The 21,546-nt window shown below is 39.5% G+C and overlaps 1 protein-coding gene and 1 long non-coding RNA gene across 11 annotated transcripts in view; one reads left to right on the top strand and one right to left on the bottom strand.

Moving 5' to 3' along the window:
* LOC119888730 overlaps window positions 1–21,546 on the top strand; it is a 51,562-nt gene that overhangs the window by 4,844 nt on the left and 25,172 nt on the right. For 3 of the 10 annotated variants that reach the window (XR_005441937.1, XR_005441935.1, XR_005441936.1), the window contains one exon: window positions 6,023–6,091. The exons of the other annotated variants lie outside the window; for them this stretch is intronic. This is a non-coding gene — a long non-coding RNA (uncharacterized LOC119888730). The remainder of the gene's footprint in view (window positions 1–6,022; window positions 6,092–21,546) is intronic. 10 annotated transcript variants of the gene reach the window in all.
* LOC119888727 (sterile alpha motif domain-containing protein 9-like) lies at window positions 1,180–16,609 on the bottom strand. The gene is given in 6 exon segments (XM_038699427.1): window positions 1,180–2,707; window positions 2,710–5,010; window positions 5,801–5,989; window positions 5,992–6,066; window positions 6,267–7,012; window positions 16,377–16,609. Coding segments are annotated over 5 exon segments (4,620 nt in total). The 5' UTR covers window positions 7,003–7,012; window positions 16,377–16,609; the 3' UTR covers window positions 1,180–1,388.

Here is a 21,546-nt window from a genome sequence, read left to right as displayed (position 1 = left end):
GTCACAGAGCCTCATACTACAGATGTTTACCAATTTAAGGTTACAATAATTAAATACTACTAACAACAATTAAGACAGTACACAAGATAGGATTTTTATATTGCATAGTTTATGATTATAAAAACATGTAAAACTGACAAACGATAGTAAAATCTTTTTCTATAGAAAATGATGTCCACAACAATCAGGCACATTTCTCACACAAGATCAGAAGATATTGATCCCATTTGGTTACCTTCACTCATCTTTCTCCAATAATGTTAATGTTAAGCCAAACATAAAATAAAATAAATTGAGTGCTTTATCGTTCTCAGCTGGGATGTGGGAGCTTCAGAGCTTCTTGATCTCTTTGCTGGATGTATGATGTTTAGACGTGCCAGTGTTTCCCCTAGGATGGAGTTGTAGCAGCGGAGGTGAAGCTATTTGTTTTTGTGCGCGTAGTGCGCAGTATGTCTGAAGATAAAACCCCAACACAACATGTCTCAGCAGCAGTGCTCTTGTGTCCATGAGCATGCGATGAACATTAGAATAGCTTCAAATGTCACTTTCCCAATTTTATGTGAGCTTCAGATGAATGTTTTGGTGGTGGTGGTCATGGTCAGATGGGTGGGGGGTTTGGGCTCCTCCGCCAAGAAAATGTAACATTTTCCAATGAAATATGTAATTTCACATCACATTGAGACATTATTTTTACCATATCTCTAGACAAATACTTGAAATGTTTAGGGCAGATAATAAAGAAACAACGCAATGGATAAGACGCCTGCCTTTGGTGTGAGAGACCCGGGTTCAATCCCCCACTGTTACCCATCCACAATTGTGTCCCTGAGCGAGACACTTAACCCCTCGTTACTCCAGAGGCGTGCGACCTCTGACATGTATAGCAAGTGTAAGTCGCTTTGGATAAAAGCATCAGCTAAATGAGTAAATGTAAAAGATGAAATATCATAAAAAGGTTATAAAAACATTTGTACATATACAGCTAGCGCTACAGGATTTGCATATAACCCTGATTCTGTCTTGCGTATCATTTGCTCATGTTTTTGTGTTTGAAATTCCATCACAGTGAGTCGTTTGCTGCTGCACCTATTTTTTTCTTGCTGTACAGTTCGTGTCTCAGCGCTTGTGTTGAGCTTGTTTGTACGATCAACTGCCCTAGTTTTCATACTGGACTCATAAGTTGTGAATGTGCCACATCTGTGACAGTCAACAAATGGAAAAGGGATAAGAGAGGTTTATAAAAGTTTATAAAAACATTTGTACATATACAGCTAGAGCTACAGGATTGGCATTTAACCCTGGAATCTGTCTTACAGCACGGAAGTAAGTCACGGGCTGCTTCACCTAATTTTCACTGTACGTGTTGTGTTGCACTTGTTTCACCCACCCTAGTTTTCATACTGGATATCATAAGCAAGGGGTCCGTTAATAGCAAAACCGAGATAGAAAGAAACCTTTTCTGTGCTGAAACCACTTGTTATACCAGCAATGAGAGCTGGACGCACGGGGAATTTTAGTTTTCCATAATTTGCAAACACCTCTCCTTGCTCAATGGCTCCACTGACTCGATGAAGGCGGCTGATAATCGCTTTGTCCTTAAATATATCTCCATTCCGCCAGAGTTGTGCCAAAGTATCACGGCGCATCTCTTTAAAATTCTCATCTAGTTGGGGTTTAGAAACAAGCCTCTTGAGTCCCTCTTCTTTCCCCAAGTAGAGGTGGGCAACGGTGCTCCTTTTCGGAAACAGAGCCAGGTGCTTGCGAGATGAGTTTCTTATTGCTCTCACGTAGGTCCCAATTTCTGTGTTTTCCTCAGTAGGACTTGGCCACAGTAACAGCAGAGCCAGGTAGTACGGGTCTGGGAAGGGATACCGAAGTCCTACATCTTGCAGTGTTTCCAGCAGGAGAGCAGAGAGTTTGCTGTAACTCTTCACATGTTTAGATTTTGGTTTCAAAATGAAAAGAACTATGTTTGACAAAATGTAATTGATTTTTTCCTTTGTCTTTTGTTTTTTGTTGAGGAGTTGTTGTTGTTGTAAGAATGCATAGCACTCTGTGATCTTCTCAATCTCTTCAGCAGGTCTGTCCAAATGCTGAAGAATCCCTACAAATGTATCTGCATGTTTCTCTTCAAGAAACGATCTTTGTTCTTCAATATCCATTTTCAAATTGAGATTAGGATTGTTTTGTTGTTCTTTTTTCATTTCATCTGGTCCAGTGCAAAAAAGATTTACATACCTTTTAAAAAGACCACAGACAGTCCAACGATTCTTTGAATCGAATTCTGAACTGTTTGCTTTTATATACGTGAAGTAACAGTCGAGGATTTCAAACGTTTCTTTTACTTCAGTTTTCAGATTTTGGAGAAACTGCGTGTGTTCTTTGATGATCTCCACGTATCTGTTGTTGATCTCGTTGTCCTCCTTATACACGCTGGTGATTGGGATTGCTTTTTGCAGAAAACTCCGCAAGTACCTCTTCTTCATTGGGTCACTTTCATCAAAGAACGACAATCGGCTCAATATCTCAAAGACCAGGAAAGCAATTTCCAGCACACCCACGTAGCCATAAACATTGTATGACTTTCTGGGATAGTCATCTGATTCATCATCAGCAGCGTCCATCTCAGGTTCATCCTCTGTATTTGCCAGCTCTTGAGCCCTTTTAAAAGCTTTGATAGCATTATCGGCTATTTTAATGTTTGTGTTAAGTCTTCTGGATTGTGTGATGTCTCCTGCTTTTCTCTGTGGTTGTTTGATTTTAAATTGCTTTTGTGAATCTGCCCAATTGTGTCAAATGTGTATGGGTTTTCTTTAATTTTCTTGGCCTTCTCAGCCCATTTCAGAGCCTCTGGGAAGTCACGCTCGTTGATGTACAAATATCTTGCCAGTGCCTGAGGAATAGATGCACTTTTTTCAAACCTGGTTGATGCTTTCACAAAGATTTCTTGGACAGTCTGTCTCCCTTGCTTGCTGTTGACGTTGTCTATGAGTGGAGAAAATAGTTCTCTCTCATCTCCGTCTTTCTTGCGCTGCCTTTCAATCAACATCCGTTGAATTGAGAGCATGAATCTGTGTTTGACAACTCCGTTACTGAAGAACAAATCACAGTGAAGAATCTCCATAGAGATATCACTCACTTTTAAATAGCAGCTTCTCTCCAACTCTTCCAGACATGCAGATGCGATGGAATGATGAAGGATTCGAATTCCTTTGTATTCCCAGTCTTCAACTGTCTCTATGATGAGAAAGTTTGAATATGGCTTCATTCTGTCCATTACACTGTCCTCCCTCCAATGTATACTTTTCATTCCCAGGAAATCCTCACAGAGAGAGAGAGAGATTTCAGATTCTGCCACATAGGTGTTAAGTAAGGCTAGAAAGGAAAAGAGTTTGGCCTCCTTTGAGCTGATATCAAAGTTCTCCAGTGTGTTATGAGCAATGTCCTCAATGTATTTTTCGTCAAAGTTGTGCTTCATGATCATGAAGCTGTAAAAGTTTTCAGGTTTTTCATGAGTTTCTTTGAGCTCTATGAGTTTCTTTTCAAACTCCTTCTGTTCATCTGTTGTTAGTGAAGCAGTTATGTATTGACTTTGTGTTGGACCGTGCTGTCTGTATTGTACATTTGGGCTATGGGATCGAACACAGTTAAGGATGATGACTTTGCAGTTTTGTGAGTCGTCCACATTTATGTTAGAGAAATTCTCTACAGCTTGACCGATACAGTTTACAAGATCGTAAGGATTCTCGGTTTCCTTTGAGTCATCAACTAACAGTAAAACTGGAGATGGTTTCTCACTTTCAAGTTTCATGAGCCTTCTGACTTGGACGGCCACTTCTGTCTTCGGCAGCGTGTTGTCTTTCAGCACAGCACATCTTAACTCTTGACGGAGATCCCACATCACATGCATTGCTAAGGTTGTTCCACCACAGCCTGGATCGTGAAACAGATTCAGCAGAGCGCATATGTCTTGGGAATCTTTCAACTGAAGTCTGATCATCTTCTTCACATTTTCATACTTGTCCCGCTTGACAAATGGCTTCTCTTTGTCTTTGTCACAGAAGTAGAAGTTCCACCATTTGACTTTTCCTCCTCTGTAGAATTCCTCCTCAACTTTGATTCTCAAGGCTTCAAACTCCGGGCTGTTCTCATCATAAACGTTTTCACACTGATTCAGACACAAAATATCCAGAGCGGTCATGAAATCTTCATCCTTCTGTTTCAGGACAACAGCGCTGGAACCGGAAGAGGGAAGCAGCCTTCCAGATGACTGATTGAATGGTCCCAGAGCCATAATAGTGCCATTGATCTCACTTAGGGTTAGTTCATTTATGGATAGACGGTCAATGTCAAAATCACACTTTCCTTGAACCAGCTCCCTCCATTTCTCATACGTGCTCTGACAATCACAGAGAGTGACGATGCTTTCCTCTTCAGTGTGTTTTATGAAAGACTTGTAGGTGTCAAAAACCGGGTCTTTCTCAGTGTCCACAGGTGAAAGGAGGAGGAATATAATGAGTCTTCTTCTAGGAAGAAGAACTTCAGGGTTGCAAATGAATGAAACCAACTGCTCTACATCTCTGCAGGATTTCCTCAGCCAGTTCTTATAGTCCAGCTCCTTGTTCGAGTCGTTGTCAAGGTCATGCCTGCCGTTGCAGAAGACCCAGCTGGTCTGTTTGCAGAGGTTAAGGTTCTTTATCACGGAGTCAGTCTGTCCTTGATATTGTGATGGGTTATGCAGATTGGCCATCCTTGACTCTCTGTAGGAATGACACACTCCACCTGGAGCGGTGGAGTTAGGGTCAAAGTCTAACACACAGAACAGTTTCAGCTTACTCAAAAACTGCAGGTACTGCACTTGTCCTGGACTGCTCTTGTTCACAACAACAACAAATCTGTTATAAGTGTCCAGCAGGTTCCCACCACACGTTAATAAATCCTTTAGTTTGTCACCCTGGTTAGATTCTTTCTTCAAAACTTCTTTTGGAAGACACAGCTGCTCCAGTTGACCTGTATGAGCAGTGAAATAAATGCATTATAAGTAAAATACAACACTTATCTATTGAACTGAAGGTTAAGACTGGTGATGCTTACTGCCAGCAAATCCAAAGGAGAAAAACAACAATGTGTTTGTCCGTCTCTCAATATGTTTAAGACTGTCCTCACCAAAAAAGCGACAAGATAGGTTATTTGTGCAGCACTTTTTTATGACCCACATTAACATTTGTTGTGACTGCGATTTCTAGTGATACTGGTAAATAGTGAGAAAGTCTGCGTAAGGAGGTTGGATGGGTGACATCCCAGACTTTTACTGTAAAACAAAATGTTTTTTTTAATTTAAAATAAGTTATTTTTAGTTTTAAGTTAAATAGCCTTACTGACATCCGTAATGTAACTTCTGTGACTTCCGTCACATGACGTAATTAACTGACTTTAACCCAAACGCTTTCCTAAACCAAACTGCGACAGTTTCACAACGTAAACCACGTGTTTAATGTAGGTAAACGATCATATGTGTTGTTTTGGGAGGCATAAATAAACAACCATTTTGTCGTTTAGGTTAGAGGACTTGTTGACTTCCTGTCTATGGCTCTCAGCTCCAAGCTCATTGGCTCCTAATGAAGATGTAAATCTATCTCACAAATATAATAACACAAAGTTTCCTGTTTAAAAAGTCTCAGTAATTTCCTAAAACAGCTGGTCGCTGTAGTTTTCATCAAGCAAACAGGAGGAAATAGTGCGTTTGTTGGGGACTATTTTACATGTTTGTTATTATACATGTTGGTAGAGGTTGTCTTACCCATGTTCTTTTCCAGCTGACATGCAAGCTCACGTTGATTGATTTCTTTCAGGATGTCAATTGTGACTTGTAAAGCTTCCTTGCTTCTATAGTGCTCAGTCATCAACTTTGCAGTGTCCATGGTGTCCTTGCCCTCCAGTTTACTCCAAGGAATAGGTTTAACCTTAGATTTTGTGTAAGTTTTAAGCAGAAATTAAACCTTTTTATGTCTTCTTTTGTAAGGTTCTCGAGAGTTTCATGGATCTCCATGGGGATCTTGGATGTGACTGTGCTCTACAGGAAGAAACAGAAGTAAATATTTAGTAAACAACACTTTAATCAATGTCTACATTTCATAAAAAATCTTTTAAGTTGTATAAGTTCTAAAACTGCACTAACAAAATAGATTTTTCTTGTATATCAAAAGGCTCTATTAACAGACTGGATACAATAATATTTTGTATTACTAGCCTATAATGTAGAAAACAGAGAAATTTTACCACAACTGTTTCTTTTCTCCTAGCCCCCATGTTCTGTGGCTTTGGCTGCTTCTCTGAAGCTTTCTTGAATAGCTGCAGAGCCTTTTCAGATTCATTTTCCACCTTTTTGTCTGGTTTTGATTGAATCGTGTTACACGATTCAGCCTGTTTGGTTGCTATGTCCTGAGCCAGACTAGCTTCCGGTTGAGCGGGTTTTGGAGTCTCTTTTTGGTCTGTGCTGGTGTGAAGGATGGGTTGCAGTGTCGGCTCTGGTTTCTTGTTCAACTGACGGAGTTCTGACAGAATCTTTACAGCAGGACCGCTTTTCACTTCCAGGTCCAGAAAATCCTGCTTCTTGAAGCAAACGAGGCAATCTCCAGATACGTCTTCCTCTTGTAGCCGTTCTGCATATTTGCTATATACTTTCACGTGCTGCAGTATCCACTGGGTCACTTGTTCCTTTGTCCAGTTTTCCACATATGCTGGGAACTGTGATTCATGTTGTGATCGTTCTTTCAGATGTTGTAGATAAGATGTGATTTTGACAGCAGGACCGTGTTTTATTCCCAGGTCCACTATGTCTGTCTTTTCAAAAACAACTAAAATGTCTCCCGACACTTCCTCTTCACAGAATCTGTCTGCACAAGTCTCATGAACTTTGACCTCTGTCATCAGCCACTGGTGGACGTCTTCCTTGGTCCAGTTTTCAATCTGAGGTGGTGGCTTTGTTGTTGAATGACTCATTTTGGATCAACTAGAAATGAAACAGTTGAGTAAAAGATTAAAATGCTGGTAAGAACAGTAAGAAAATATATTGCATAAAAAATCAAGCACAGTCTACAAATATAAAATACAATCTCGAAATGATTCAAAATCCACAAACTGCATGATCCACAAATATAAGATCTACAAATGATTCAAGATCCACAAATATAAAATACGATCTACAAATGATGCAAAATCCACAAACGCTCCATGATCCACAAATATAAAATACGATCTACAAATGATTCAAAATCCACAAACGCTCCATGATCCACAAATATAAAATACGATCTACAAATGATCCAAAATCCACAAACTCTCCATGATCCACAAATATAAAATACGATCTACAAATGATCCAAAATCCACAAACTCTCCATGATCCACAAATATAAAATACGATCTACAGATGATCCAAAATCCACAAACTCTCCATGATCCACAAATGTAAAACATGATCTATAAATGATTAAAAATTCACAAACAAACTCTCCATCAGCTGCCAGTGTGTGTGTTGAATATGCGGCAGCAAATGCCACAATGTACAGTCTTTTTCAGACTGTGTGGGTTAGCAACAGCATAAATGGATTGCAGCATACATAGTATGTAGATAATAAACTGTATTATAAAGGCACACTTCACCAATTAAACTATGAATAATTATTCAGCACTTTGCACAAGGGTACAAATATAGTCCAAACAGGATTAAATGCAGTGTAGATGTGACAAATGTGAGCTCTTATTTTGAAGGGCATATCGAGGGGACGTGACGGCACATAGAAGCATAATTACATTTGCGGATTGTTGTTACACTCCCTGAGGTAAACCAGAGTCTAAATGGTATGTTGATATATAGTAAGTGATCTGTATAGACATCTTATTTTGAAAACCGGACGTTGTCACATGTGCTTCCTCCTCGAACTAAATTCATCCAGTCCGACCCGGTTTGATAAATAATGTTGTATGTGGTTCTCGTACAGCGTAACATGAAGACTTCACAGCCTCTCTTCAGATAGGACGCTCATACTGCAACACTTGTCTTTGTAAAGAGACAAACTGACAGGATAAAGTCTCTAACCTGCCTGTCAGCTCGCTCTGGGCCAGTTCACTTACCGTAAAGGCTTGAATACGTGTGCACACACACTTCTCACAAACGAGTGACAGAAACACTCCAAGCGGTTCTTTTCTAAGAAGGAGGAGCCAATTATTCAGAGGGGGGGTCTGGATGTTCCTCCCCCAGCAATTTTTTAGCATTAAACACTTTCTATGTTTTTCTGGTGAAATTTCTGCACCAATTCCAGCCTTTTCTGAATCAATTTATTCTGGAAATGTTTTATCTAAGCTATGTCAATGGAAACTCAGGCAGCAGGTGACAATTTAAAATATAAAATTTACCAGAATATACAGTGGGTACGGAAAGTATTCAGACGCCTTTAAATTTTTCACTTTGTTTCATTGCAGCCATTTTCCAAAAATCAAAAAAGTTCATTTTATTTCTCAGTAATGTACACTCAGCACCCCATCTTGACAGAAAAAAACAGAAATGTAGAAATTTTTGCAAATTTATTAAAAAAGAAAAACTGAAATATCACATGGTCATAAGTATTCAGACCCTTTGCTCAGTATTTAGTAGAAGCACCCTTTTGATCTAATACAGCCATGAGTCGTTTTGGGAAAGATGCAACAAGTTTTTCACATCTGGATTTGGGTATCCTCTGCCATTCCTCCTTGCAGATCCTCTCCAGTTCTGTCAGGTTGGATGGTAAACGTTGGTGGACAGCCATTTTCAGGTCTCTCCAGAGATGCTCAATTGGGTTTAAGTCAGGGCTCTGGCTGGGCCATTCAAGAACAGCCACGGAGTTGTTGTGAAGCCACTCCTTCGTTATTTTAGCGGTGCGCTTAGGGTCATTGTCTTGTTGGAAGGTAAACCTTCGGCCCAGTCTGAGGTCCAGAGCGCTCTGGAAAAGGTTTTCGTCCAGGATATCCCTGTACTTGGCCGCATTCATCTTTCCCTCGATTGCAACGGGTCGTCCTGTCCCTGCAGCTGAAAAACACCCCCACAGCATGATGCTGCCACCACCATGCTTCACTGTTGAGACTGTATTGGACAGGTGATGAGCAGTGCCTGGTTTTCTCCACACATACCGCTTAGAATTAAGGCCAAAAAGTTCTATCTTGGTCTCATCAGACCAGAGGATCTTATTTATCACCATCTTGGAGTCCTTCAGGTGTTTTTTAGCAAACTCCATGCGGGCTTTCATGTGTCTTGCACTGAGGAGAGGCTTCCGTCGGGCCACTCTGCCATAAAGCCCCGACTGGTGGATTGCTGCAGTGATGGTTGACTTACTACAACTTTCTCCCATCTCCCGACTGCATCTCTGGAGCTCAGCCACAGTGACCTTTGGGTTCTTCTTTACCTCTCTCACCAAGGCTCTTCTCCCCCGATAGCTCAGTTTGGCCGGACGGCCAGCTCTAGGAAGGGTTCTGGTCGTCCCAAACGTCTTCCATTTGAGGATTATGGAGGCCACTGTGCTCTGAACCTTAAGTGCAGCAGAAATTGCCACAATTCTGTCTCTGAGCTCTTCAGGCAGTTCCTTTGACCTCATGATTCTCATTTGCTCTGACATGCACTGTGAGCTGTAAGGTCTTATATAGACAGGTGTGTGGCTTTCCTAATCAAGTCCAATCAGTATAATCAAACACAGCTGGACTCAAATGAAGGTGTAGAACCATCTCAAGGATGATCAGAAGAAATAGACAGCACCTGAGTTAAATATGAGTGTCACGGCAAAGGGTCTGAATACTTATGACCATGTGATATTTCAGTTTTTCTTTTTTAATAAATTTGCAAAAATTTCTACATTTCTGTTTTTTCTGTCAAGATGGGGTGCTGAGTGTACATTACTGAGAAATAAAATGAACTTTTTTGATTTTTTGAAAATGGCTGCAATGAAACAAAGAGTGAAAAATTTAAAGGGGTCTGAATACTTTCCGTACCCACTGTAATTCAGTAGGTGTATGGCTTTCAAGCATTCTGTGTTTCTTTTTCTTTCATGATTTAGTCCTCCCTCTTTGTTGTGTCTTTGTTTGGGGAAGTTCCTCTTTAAACGCAGCACCTTTTCACCTCAAGGATAAATTAAGACAGACAGACACAGAACCCGTTTGGGACTGTATAGATGAAACCTGTCCTAAACGAAACTAACTGAAAACACTTCACCACAAATCCTCACGTTAACTTCAGCAGCTCTGTGCAGCTCTGATTCCCAACAGAGCAAGAGCAGAGCAGAGCTGTGCTTCAGATTATACATTTTTATATTGCAAAACTGTCACTGCCACTCACTGCCCGAGACTGGGTTTGCTTGAATCCTGTCACAGCATCCAGTGGTGTCGCATCAGCTGGTTAAAGTGTAATCGCACGAGTCGACGCTATCAGTTATAGGCTACATTAGTTTTTCCAGTTAGTGAGAAAATTGATGTATGGTGTGAGTCCGTGTGAAAATGTGTCATTTGCGTGAGTCTCACGCTCAATTTTCCCCATACAGAGCACCCCAGGCTTCGGAGCCATCTTTCTGTCCAATGTACTGCTGTCAGGATATAGAGACAGAGTCAGCAAATATGACAAAGTACATTTTAAAAGAATTCCCTACTGCAGCATTAAATGGAAAGGAAGTGGCCCCTGTAATCCAGCCTTCAAGCTCTGACTGGTTTACTGTTTCTTCAGTGGGAACATCACCAGAGGTATTTGAGTCACTGAACAAACTGGTGACAGAGGCAACAATCCAAAGTCAGGAAACAGATTTAGGCTGAAGTAAGGATGTAGAGACGGGTAAGGTTTTGCATTGTATGATCAACTGTTACCAAAATGTTTTAAAAGAGACCTATTATACTGCTTGTACATTCCTATATTGTAGTTCTGTAGGCCTGTATGGCAGCTTTGCATAATTTGACGTTCAAAATAAAAATTTCTATCTTATCCTGGCTCTTCATGTAGGACTTCATTTCAGCGTTTGTCTGAAACAAGCTGTTGATGCTCCTGTCTCTTTAAGCCCCCCCCCCCCCCCCCCCCCAAAAGCCCAATGTCTTCTGATTGGCCAAGACCTGAAGCATGTTACCAGGCTGTTGTTGTTGCTGGGCGGAACAGGCAGACTGAGTGTTGCTGTGCCGTTGCTGTGCGGAGCAAATGACCATATATGGATCACCGCCGACTAATGATTGGTCAGTGAGAATCGTTCAATTCACTAGGGCTCTCCATATCGATTATTTTTCAAGTTGATTAATCTAACGATTATTTTTTCGATTAGTCTATTAATCTAACGATTGATTTCGTTTATTCTAAAGAAAGAAAAGTTGCCTATTACTTGATTAACATACCAATTTATCCAAAATAAATATCAAAAACATCTCTAATCAGTAAATCTATATTTTATTCAATCATCCTGATGAATCACATTAGAATACTGACAATAACGGCAAATCTTAAAATGTGTTGTGATAATAACAATAACAGACATTAATTAGGCTACTTTACTTAAAACTAAATGTTTCTGACATGGATTCATTTCAATATTAAGTAAAGCAGTATGATAATAAAATGTATTTCTGCATCAGTGAACACCTGAAAGGACTCAGACTGTCCAGACAGTCGCAGTTCGTCTGTAATTAGATTCAGCTGTTTTCTTGCTCATGCGTGGCTGTTAAATGAACAGAAAATATGTAAACAGCCGATTGTTACATGACAGCAGCGGGGCAGAAATTACTTTTAACATGAAGGCAATGAAGAAACACTACCATGGAGGACCGATCCTGACCCAGGCAGAAATAAATACAGAAATAAATAAATGCTCAATAAATAAATAAGTATCCAATTAAATACACAAAAAAATAAAGTAAATTAAAGCTGCAAGCAGCGTTGGGCGGGCCCTCGCACTTGTAGCGCGTCCGCGCGTGAGCCGGCCGAGTTGCATATTCTGGAGCTCTGCCGGTGCGGCTGTGAATTTGCTACGCGGTTCCGACGCCGCATGAAGGTGCTATATGTCACTTCCTGTGTCCCCTATGTGGAGCTACATAGCACTTGCCGCTATGAATATAAATCGGTATTGGCGTGTAGATGTCTGCGGGGTGGGAGAGTTATCAAGCACGTAAAGTTTGCTTCAGATGTGAGCATGTACACTGAACAATAATGTACCCAAACAATAAAATAAATTCCTTTTATATTTCCCTGCCTTGTTGTTTATGTGTACATACAGAGGGAGAATGTGAGAACAGCACACATTTCATCGTTACTGTGTGTTAGAGCATGTGAGAACAGTGGATACTTTTAATACAGCCCACACCCCTAATACTGTGTAACTATAACAAGTAGAGAACAGAAGAAAAAGATGTTCTTTCTTTACAACTGTCTGCATAGCTTATTCATATTGTGTAATGAATGAAAATAAATAGGCCTACTAGGCTCCTCTCTACTTTGACATTTAAGATTAGCTTGTTTGATCCACCTTCATACACATGTGACATTACTGTACAACTTGAGAAAGGTGAGTTGTTTTCTGCTCCAGCCTGCCTAAAAGAAAAGCGTTTTTGGGATTAAATGGACTTTATTAGCTGCTGCAGTGCAGGATGAACTCAGAATAGACCCATTTCTCACCTTATTATTCTAAATCATGCAACGAAGAAGAAGAAATGCATAATAAATCCTGGGACAAAATCTGTCCACAGCATGTAGTCTGATGAACAAGACTTGTGTTATAGCTGACTTGGGCAGTGAAATGTTTTTTTAATTCATGTGGTCATAGTTGTCCACAACTCAAATCAGAATATAAGAAGAAATGTTTTATACCACCTCAAGAAGGCTTCCTATCAGAAAGGTAGGAAGGTATTTCAAATGTACAACTGCAGTACTTAAATCTAAGTAAAGTAATTTCCCTGACATTACTGTGTTACGCATGTAACAGGTTTTATACTTCCTGTGAGTATAATCCAATCAATCTTATTTTCATACTGTATATCCGTTGTGTAATTTGATAAATTGTGTTGTATGTCGTGCTCGCATCTCAGAGAAGACTCTGACTGCAACATGCGTCTTTGTAAAGAGAGAAACGGACAGAAAAAGTCTCTAACTCTGCCTGTCAGCTCGCTCTGCTCCGTTAAAACTGAATTTACCATACAGAATTGAATACGAGTGCACTCCAGATTTAGCTGCAGCCAGCTGACCGTGTGCTTCTCCCTATACCGCAGTTCTGTTCATGCAGCAAACTGAAAGCACTGTCTGTCGGAGCGTCTACGTGAAAAGAGAAGGAAGACATTGCTGGTAGTATTGTCTTCAGAGTTGTTAAACACCTCAGCGCACTGAAGGAAGTCATCTGACTGTGTGAGGGGCAAGATCGTTGATGTCTGCAGGCAGAGTAGGAGCTCTCCTGTCTGACTGGTCCACCAATAGCAGAGAAGATGACCCCTTGAGACACAGCCCCTCCTCATTTGCATAATGAGGAAGAAATGCATACAGAAATTTAAAAAGGACAGGAAGAAATAAAAGAGAAAGAAAATAAATAAGGTAAAAAAATACAAAGGAAGAATAAAACAGACAAAAATATTAAAACACACACATAAATAAATACATTAAAAAAATTAGTAATTAATAAACTTGAAGATTATAACGGAGAATAAATAAATAAGGTAATTATAACAAAGGTGAATAAGTAAAGGCAGTAATTAAAATATATACATTTATGTCTCCTTGTATAATTTAATTACTACCTACATTTATTTATTTACTTTATTTTTGTGTATTTAATTGGATGCTTATTTATTTACTGAGCATTTATTTATTTCTGTATTTATTTCTGCCTGTGTCAGGATCGGTCCTCCATACACTACGTGTCCTCGTGCTGATAACGTGCCGTGCTTGTGTGGCGACAAAAAGTAAACACGATTTGCGGTGCTGCCGTCTAGACAAAGTGCTGCGGGATACTTTCGTTTCACGTGTTCGTGCTGCTTCAGGTATTCGTGGACAGCAGTTGTGCTGCAGTGAAGCTGTTTCCGGTTCACAGAGCTCACGGAGCAGCACGTTGTTGAGTGTCTGTCTGAAATACTCCAAACTTTAGACGGTCGAAGCCGCGGTCTTGTAGCTGGAGCTTGTCCGGGATAATCCCACACCGGATGCAGCGACGACGTATTTATGTAATCGATTACCTCGACCAATCACCCCAGCCCTACAATTCACTGCATCGTCATTGCCCGTGCCAGACAGAGGCCAGCAACAGAAAGTTTTATATTTTATATTTCTTTGTATGTTATTTCATCACTAAATCCACTTACGTATGAGAAGTTTTGAGGCAAGAAAAGAACTGTGTAGATTTTAAATACTGGCAGTTTTTACAGAAATTTATGGCGGATCAAAAATTTGGGTTCTTCAGTTCTGAACTGACTAATAGGGAAACTCAGCTATTTAACCTTTGTGGTGTCGTTTTGCTAAGATCATCGATACCGCTGGTTCGTTAGTGCTCCTGGCTATTGTAACGACAGTCATAATGGTCATTAGAACCACCAGCGGCCAAGTTTGACCACATCAAACCTCCTGAAGGGTAATAAACCCAAACGCCACAGTATGATTCAATATGTCCAAATAAAGCAGGGAACAGTATACTCTGCAGAGTGATGTACTATATTCTACAGTTTATTGGCACAAATAAGACACGGATAGGTCAAGTGCTGTTTGTCCTGCCCAGACATCCAAACGAGAGACAAAGACGCCTTGTTGGATTCTGACAAAAAGTTGATAGCACCTGGAGCCAGGCTCGATAAGAGTAAACTCAAGATTTATGAACATAGGAGGCCCTGGTAAGGAGGGCCTGATAAGTGTAGAAGACTAGATTTATGAATAAGGGGCCCTTGCGAGAAGGCTGCAGCTGTGAAGGTCAGCGTGTGAGACAGCACACAAACCTGTGTGCATGTCTTAATCATGACCACTTGTGTAATTTTGTTTCATGCACATATATTTTTTTGCTAATATCAAGAGGTCTTATTTAGTCTTATTTCTTTATAGGTGTTTTATGTCTTTAGAAGTGTTTCAGGGTAGAATACACTGTCTTATTATAGATGAAGGAGCGAGACAGGACATATTAACCAATGGAATACAGAGTTTAGGGAGTCGGCTCCTGGGACCAGCTCGGATACACATGTATTTGTTGTATTTGTTAATTTGCTTGAAATGATCACTGAACTTGAGTTAATTTGAACTTTACTGAAATCTGTGTCTCATTGAAAACAATTACTTTGAAAGGACAACAGTTCATTTAAGTCTAAGTTACAGTTACATCCAAGAGAATGAAGTGTGAGATTGAGAGCCCGTTAGGCCCTCTGAGGGTTTTTATCTCCCACAAAGTGAATTAGCAATGAGTCAGGTACTAATCATACATCAATAATAACCTTATTTTACACGTGATCCATAAAGAAACCACAAAATAGAAATGCATATTGTCAGTATTTTAGAGACACCCCCCTCCACCCCCCCAAAAAAGTTCACCAATAATGTTTTCAGGGGAGCTCATGTCTTATTAAGCCAAGCTCCCCCTTGTTCCCCTATAGTTTGCACCCTGGGAGCCAGAACACACATCTGGCAGCACCTCATCTTGAACTGGTGTGATGAAAATGTATTCGCTCTGCTGATTCTCAACTAAACCATTCGATTATGTGATCTGTTTACATCATCCTATATCAAGAATAAATTATAGTTTACATATAACGTTGTTATTTATTTATAACTATAGTGAAAGCTCATCATTTTTAGTTTTCTATGCCCCTTTCTGCCATTTTTTCACAACAGCTCTTTTTCACAACTTGTATTTCTTTTCTTTTTTTGCTAAACGATCACAAATACACTGTGCACCAACTGTCATGTCCAAACATGGCTTTAATACATGTTTTTTTTTAAATGGAACTGAATCTTAAACACATCTTTTCATAGTGAGCCGTGTAGAATCTCCTCACGAAACAGACCCTTACATGCCTATCTTCTTTCTGCAGTCTGCGTTACTCACTCCCCCACCCTTGCTGATAAACAGGATGTGATTTGAGTGCTACAAAGTCATGTCTACATCTGGAAAGCATTACAACACTTTTTTTTCTCTATCTCTCCCTGTGCTTGTACACTGAGTCGTTTCCTGCCAAAAGCTTTTGTTTGGTGGGAAATAAAAACCAAGACAGCAGAGCTGAGACTTTATACACTTACACAGCGCTTGAGACAGCTAACACACCTAGTTTTAATTTAAGATGTAGAGAACATCTCTGTTCAGCTTTTACATACAAAAGCCTCTTTCAAAGCATGAGAATTCGTGAAGCATGAGTAAATTTCTCACCTACTAAAGTTCTTGGACGCCTCCTAGACTGCATTTCAGCTGCTGACCATCTGTCCTGGAAGAGAGGTGTGATTTTATTTTCTTGCTGAGATGAATACTGTGCTACGGAGTGAAAATACTACATTGCGTGCTGTCTTCACTCGAGTGATTGTTGAAGCATAAAAAAAAAAAGACATAAGCCCACCCCTGCCACATCACTTCCTGTGAGAGCCGTTTTAAAGTTACACCTACCCACAGACCCATGAGTTAAAGTTCAAAAAATCGCTATGAACATAGGAGGCCCTGGTAAGGAGGGCCTGATAAGTGTAGAAGACTAGATTTATGAATGAGGGGCCCTCGCGAGAAGGCTGCAGCTGTGAAGGTCAGCGTGTGATATTCTGTTTGCAGGAGACCAGGGCTGAACTCCTCTGCAGAATGGTCCCTGTCAGAGTATATTAAGAAATATGTGAATATTATTGCGGATTAATTAACAAAAAAGCAGAATTTGTGTTTCAGAATGTTGTAGCTGGCTGAGAGAGACATTTAAATTAAATTGCATATATTTCAGCATTTTAATCTTTAATGCATGATTTTTTTTAAATGTAAAATCTTAATCTGCAAAGTAACTTAAGTACAGCTACCAAATAAATTAAGTGGAGGAAGCAATAAAATAATAATCATTGTACATGATTTATTAATTATTATCTATATATAATTATCCTGATTAGAAAGTACATGTTATGCACCCGAGACGCATTGAGGACAGATTGCGATCCGATCAGCAAAACGACATGTGGAGGTGGTCGGGGACACCATGACCACAAGGATGCAAATGTGTTGTCTATCCACATACAACAACTACTTGGGCAGAAATATGTACCGGTCGCAGTCTTCTGCAAATAACATCCAAATGTGACAGCACAGACGGTGCGACTAGACGGTGTGTCTATTCAGTGTCGTGCTCAAACAGTGCGGATTATTGATCATGCTCATGTTTTTGGTGAACTGATTGTGTCCATTTATGAACGTGAACTAGGGCTGGGCAATAAAACAATAGGCCTATAACAAAGGTTCAATAAATATTTTATTTAATTCAGGTGAATCACAAACAAATTAGCACTTGAATTTCTATTAAGATATTTATTTTGTTGAGGAAAAGGACTGCAAAAAGATTTTACATCATTTTTCTTTGTTGTTTTGAATGTTCTACCTCAGATTTGTGAAGTGATCCACTGTTTGATATCAGGCTGCTGTTTGGCATCAAGTGTTTGTCATGATCTGACCATAAACAAAAGTTTAAATCACAATTAACCATCTGGTTTCTTCAACTTTCACTCAGGAGATTAAAAAAAAAAGCCTTTAAAATTATAACAAAAATAATGATTAAATAATAATTTGACATTTATGGTGAAGTTTTTATCGTTTTAACATTTTTGGCCATATCGCCCAGCCTTAACTCATGCTCTGCTGTTAAAACTCAATATAAACTACTAAAATAAAATAAAAGAGTAGCCTACATATTATACAGAAAAGTAACGCTGGACCGAACTTAAGTTTCACTTTCCAGATGAGCTAATACATAGGCGCACCGCTACAGAGAGAGGTAAACATGGATAATCCATGGAGGAAAACTAATCGCTGTGAAAAGAAAGACATGCTTTAGAAAGCTACTTTAACCTGTAGTTATATTTCATTTTTTGGACCTGCGCAAATGAAAGGAGGTTGTTGTAACATAAAAGTTAATTAACGGCAGGGTCTTGCATTGTCAACTACAAAAATCCTCATACAAATACACACTTTTTAGGAGTTCTAGGCGACTGTGCTTGACAATTTTCCCACCAGCCTGAAATGCACCATTCGGCAAATTTAATACCTACAGCAAATTTACGGTAAACTTAAGCAAATTTAAGCCCTTAATTTCTCTGATTTTATCTTAGGACCTTTTAAGACCTTTTAAGGACTCGCGGGAACCCTGATGTAACACACTTGTGAGTGATAATCAGCACCAACTCCACTGGAGTTTCCAGCAACAACTTGCCGCCTAAATGATTTCAGAACAACAACCGTCCCTGAGCTAGACTTCAGTTTCCTGTTAAAAACAAAGGGGTTCAATGGAAGTTCCTCGTAGTGATCCCGTTCCATGTTGTCAGACACCTGGTGTAACAGTCTGAGCCTGTCGCTGGCAAAAAGAAGCACTTTTTTTTGGTCTTAATTTTGACGGACGCAAACGCCCCGAAGGAATACGTTGCAGACGCTGCTGCCAGTTCAGCTGCCGGCTGAAGCATCTACTGCACAGATTCAAAACTTCTCGTTCTGACCAGGTACCGACTAGTCAAGCCAATACCAACATTATCTTTTCAGGCACCCTGGGAAGTTTCGACCACTAGTTGCACTATGGAGCTATGTTTTGGTGAACATTGCTTTCTTTATGAGGTATGCTGCAGCAGGTCTCTATGGGTAACAGTGTCAGTCTGTCAAACACACCAGAGGGTGCGTACTGACTTTTCATTTAGAGCCACCAAAAGTAGGCTTGGGTTTCTTTTTATCGATTTCAATTTTGTGTGACAGGAAGGTCTTTTATGAATTCTTTACTATCCTTTTTCTATGTTGTACCGGGCTGATATCAAGTCATTGGACAGACTATCCCTAGAAGGAGGGTTGAATTTGGGATTCAGGCCCTTTACTCTGGTCTTCACTCCAGCGTCCAATCAATAACTGATATCCAATAAGGGGCCAGTAAAAGACCTCTGTGAAGGCTGCTCTCTCTCATGGCCCCTCAGAGATCCCTCCTCACTCCTTGGAGCACAAATAAGAGTTTGGGACCGCCCAGTCAAAACTGAATTACAGATATCACATTTAATTACCTGATAAGTTTTGTGTGTGTAGAATGAATGGACCACAAACTTTCTTTTCGTTAAACAGCCTTGTGTTGTATAATGAAATATAAACTACCTTGTATCTCTGTTAATATGACAGTAGAAATTGTGTTAAAGATATTTTAAATACAGTTTCTGACAAGAATAGAACAGAATAGAATACACTTTATTGTCCCTGAGGGGGAATTTGTCTTGGGCACAGTGCTACAATCTGTTGCTTCATGACAAACATGTACCAAAAAATCTAAATAAAATCAATAAGACATCTTAAGACATGATATATTTGACTGTACAGACAATACGATATCTTAAAAAGTACCTGCTGTGTTTCACATACGTTCATTTATTTGTGGCGACCCGCCACAGTATCAGCGCTGACCGCCACAGATTGATTTTCGTTTTTTTTACTAGGCCTATTTAAAATTGAATTTGATTGCAGAGCTTCAGGCAGCGCGTGTTCGTGCTGCACATCCTCTCGCTCGTCCCTCTGTCTCTCTCTTGCTCTCCCTCACGAACACCGCTGCACAAATCTGTCCGACACAACGCTGGGTTAGCACGCTATATATAGCTGGTAGTCAGTATCGTCCTGTAATGTTAATTATGCATAGTCAAATTTGGCTTATTATTTATAAAACTGCTTCAGTGTTTCACATTAATTAGCCTAACAAGACTATGGCGGCCTGAAAACATCCAGTTTGTTCAAAATGAACTGAATCCGGTTTTAAAAATAAGGTGTTTACACAATGTATATACAGTATGGAAATAAGATGAATTGGATTATGTTAACAGGAAGTAATAAAACATTGTTACATGTGTTCAGTATAAAGGCAATAAAATGTTAGGAAATGTAGGGTTGTTGTAAAAACATTAAATAAATGACTTTTTTTCTGTGTCATCACCATTTATATCTGTACAATGTGTTTATGATCAGATTATTTACTAGAGCACAAAATTGTTACCAAGAGTGCAAAGTTCTTCAAAGGTCTAGCCTATTTATTGGGCCGTATTACAGAAACTTCCTAACCGGCAGATCCTATCCTAACTGCTTGGTAGGCCTGAACAATAAAACAATAACATTTTTTTCAATAACAATATAATAAATGTTCAATAAATATTCAATAAATGTTTGATTTTATTCACTTGAATAATACACGAATTAGGACTTAATTTTTAATAAGATGTTTATTTTGTTGAGGAAAAATGACTGAAAAAAGCTTTTACTTAATTTTACTCGTGCATATTTAAGATTTTATCATAAATGTTTTGTATGTTCTACCTCAGATTTTTGAAGTGATCCTCTGTTTGGCTTCAAGTGTTGAATATAATGAAGAGTTTAAACGACAGTTAACCATCGGGTTTCTTCAACTTTAACTCAGGAGCAAAAATCAGCCTTTAAACTCGAAAGAAAGAACGATTTGATACTTATCGTGATAATTATCGACATCGAAAGATATGAAACCTTTTGGCCGTATCGTCCAGCCCTACTGCTTGGTAACCGTGGTAATAGGGGTTAGGAACTGATTTAGGAAAAAGGTTAACAGTTCCCTAGTCAGTGTTCCTCTCCTAACTCTAGATAAGAAAAGTGTTTTACAGAAGCATCCTAACTTCTTAAATAAACTCTCCTAACTTCAGGAGAACTGTTGAGCTGTCCTAACTTTACTTTTCCACCAGGTAGAGTTTAATAACTCGTTTAATCCACACGGCTGCTCTTTTATTTCTTTTACAAAATCAACAAAATGTCAACAGCTGGAACTTAATTGATTCTACACATGTGCAGGCGATGTGACGCTGGATAATGTCTCATTATAAAACATAATGTAAAGATGTAACAAAAGGATCCTAATGCAAGGCTTTGATATGAGGAGATCGTTAAATTCAAGAAATACATGAAAAACACGATGACGTTAGCAGCAGCCTTTATTATTATTAGCCTTTTTTTTTTTTTTACTGTCATTATTAACTTTCCCGAGAAAAGTAGTCTTCTGCCGGGGTCACTGATGAGCACCAGCGGTTTCATCTGCTCTGTGGACACTACAGTGGCCCGTGTCTTCATATCACTGTCAATGGACTTCTTCTTCTTCTACTTGTGTTTGGCAGCATCAACGCTCCGCTGGACGCCAGATATGCGGCGGAGAGTGCGTCTGCTATTTTAGCCCACTCTCTCTCTTTAATCTCCAGAGTTAAGCGTTATTTGGATTTCTCGACGCAGGTTACAAACACCTCTAAGACAGGATTCCTAAAGTTAGTTAAAAATAAAAAATAAAAAGTTAGAGAAAAATCCTATCTTAGACTCTTCCTGTCTTTACTTAAGACTT

The sequence above is a fragment of the Micropterus salmoides genome, unplaced genomic scaffold (assembly GCF_014851395.1).
Source record: "Micropterus salmoides isolate LMB-PRFRI ecotype aquatic unplaced genomic scaffold, ASM1485139v1 Ms_hic_scaffold_5, whole genome shotgun sequence".
In the NCBI taxonomy this organism is placed as follows: Eukaryota; Metazoa; Chordata; class Actinopteri; order Centrarchiformes; family Centrarchidae; genus Micropterus; species Micropterus salmoides.
The sequence above is the reverse complement of the archived record's forward strand: the minus strand, read 5'-3'. Positions and strand labels throughout refer to the sequence as shown.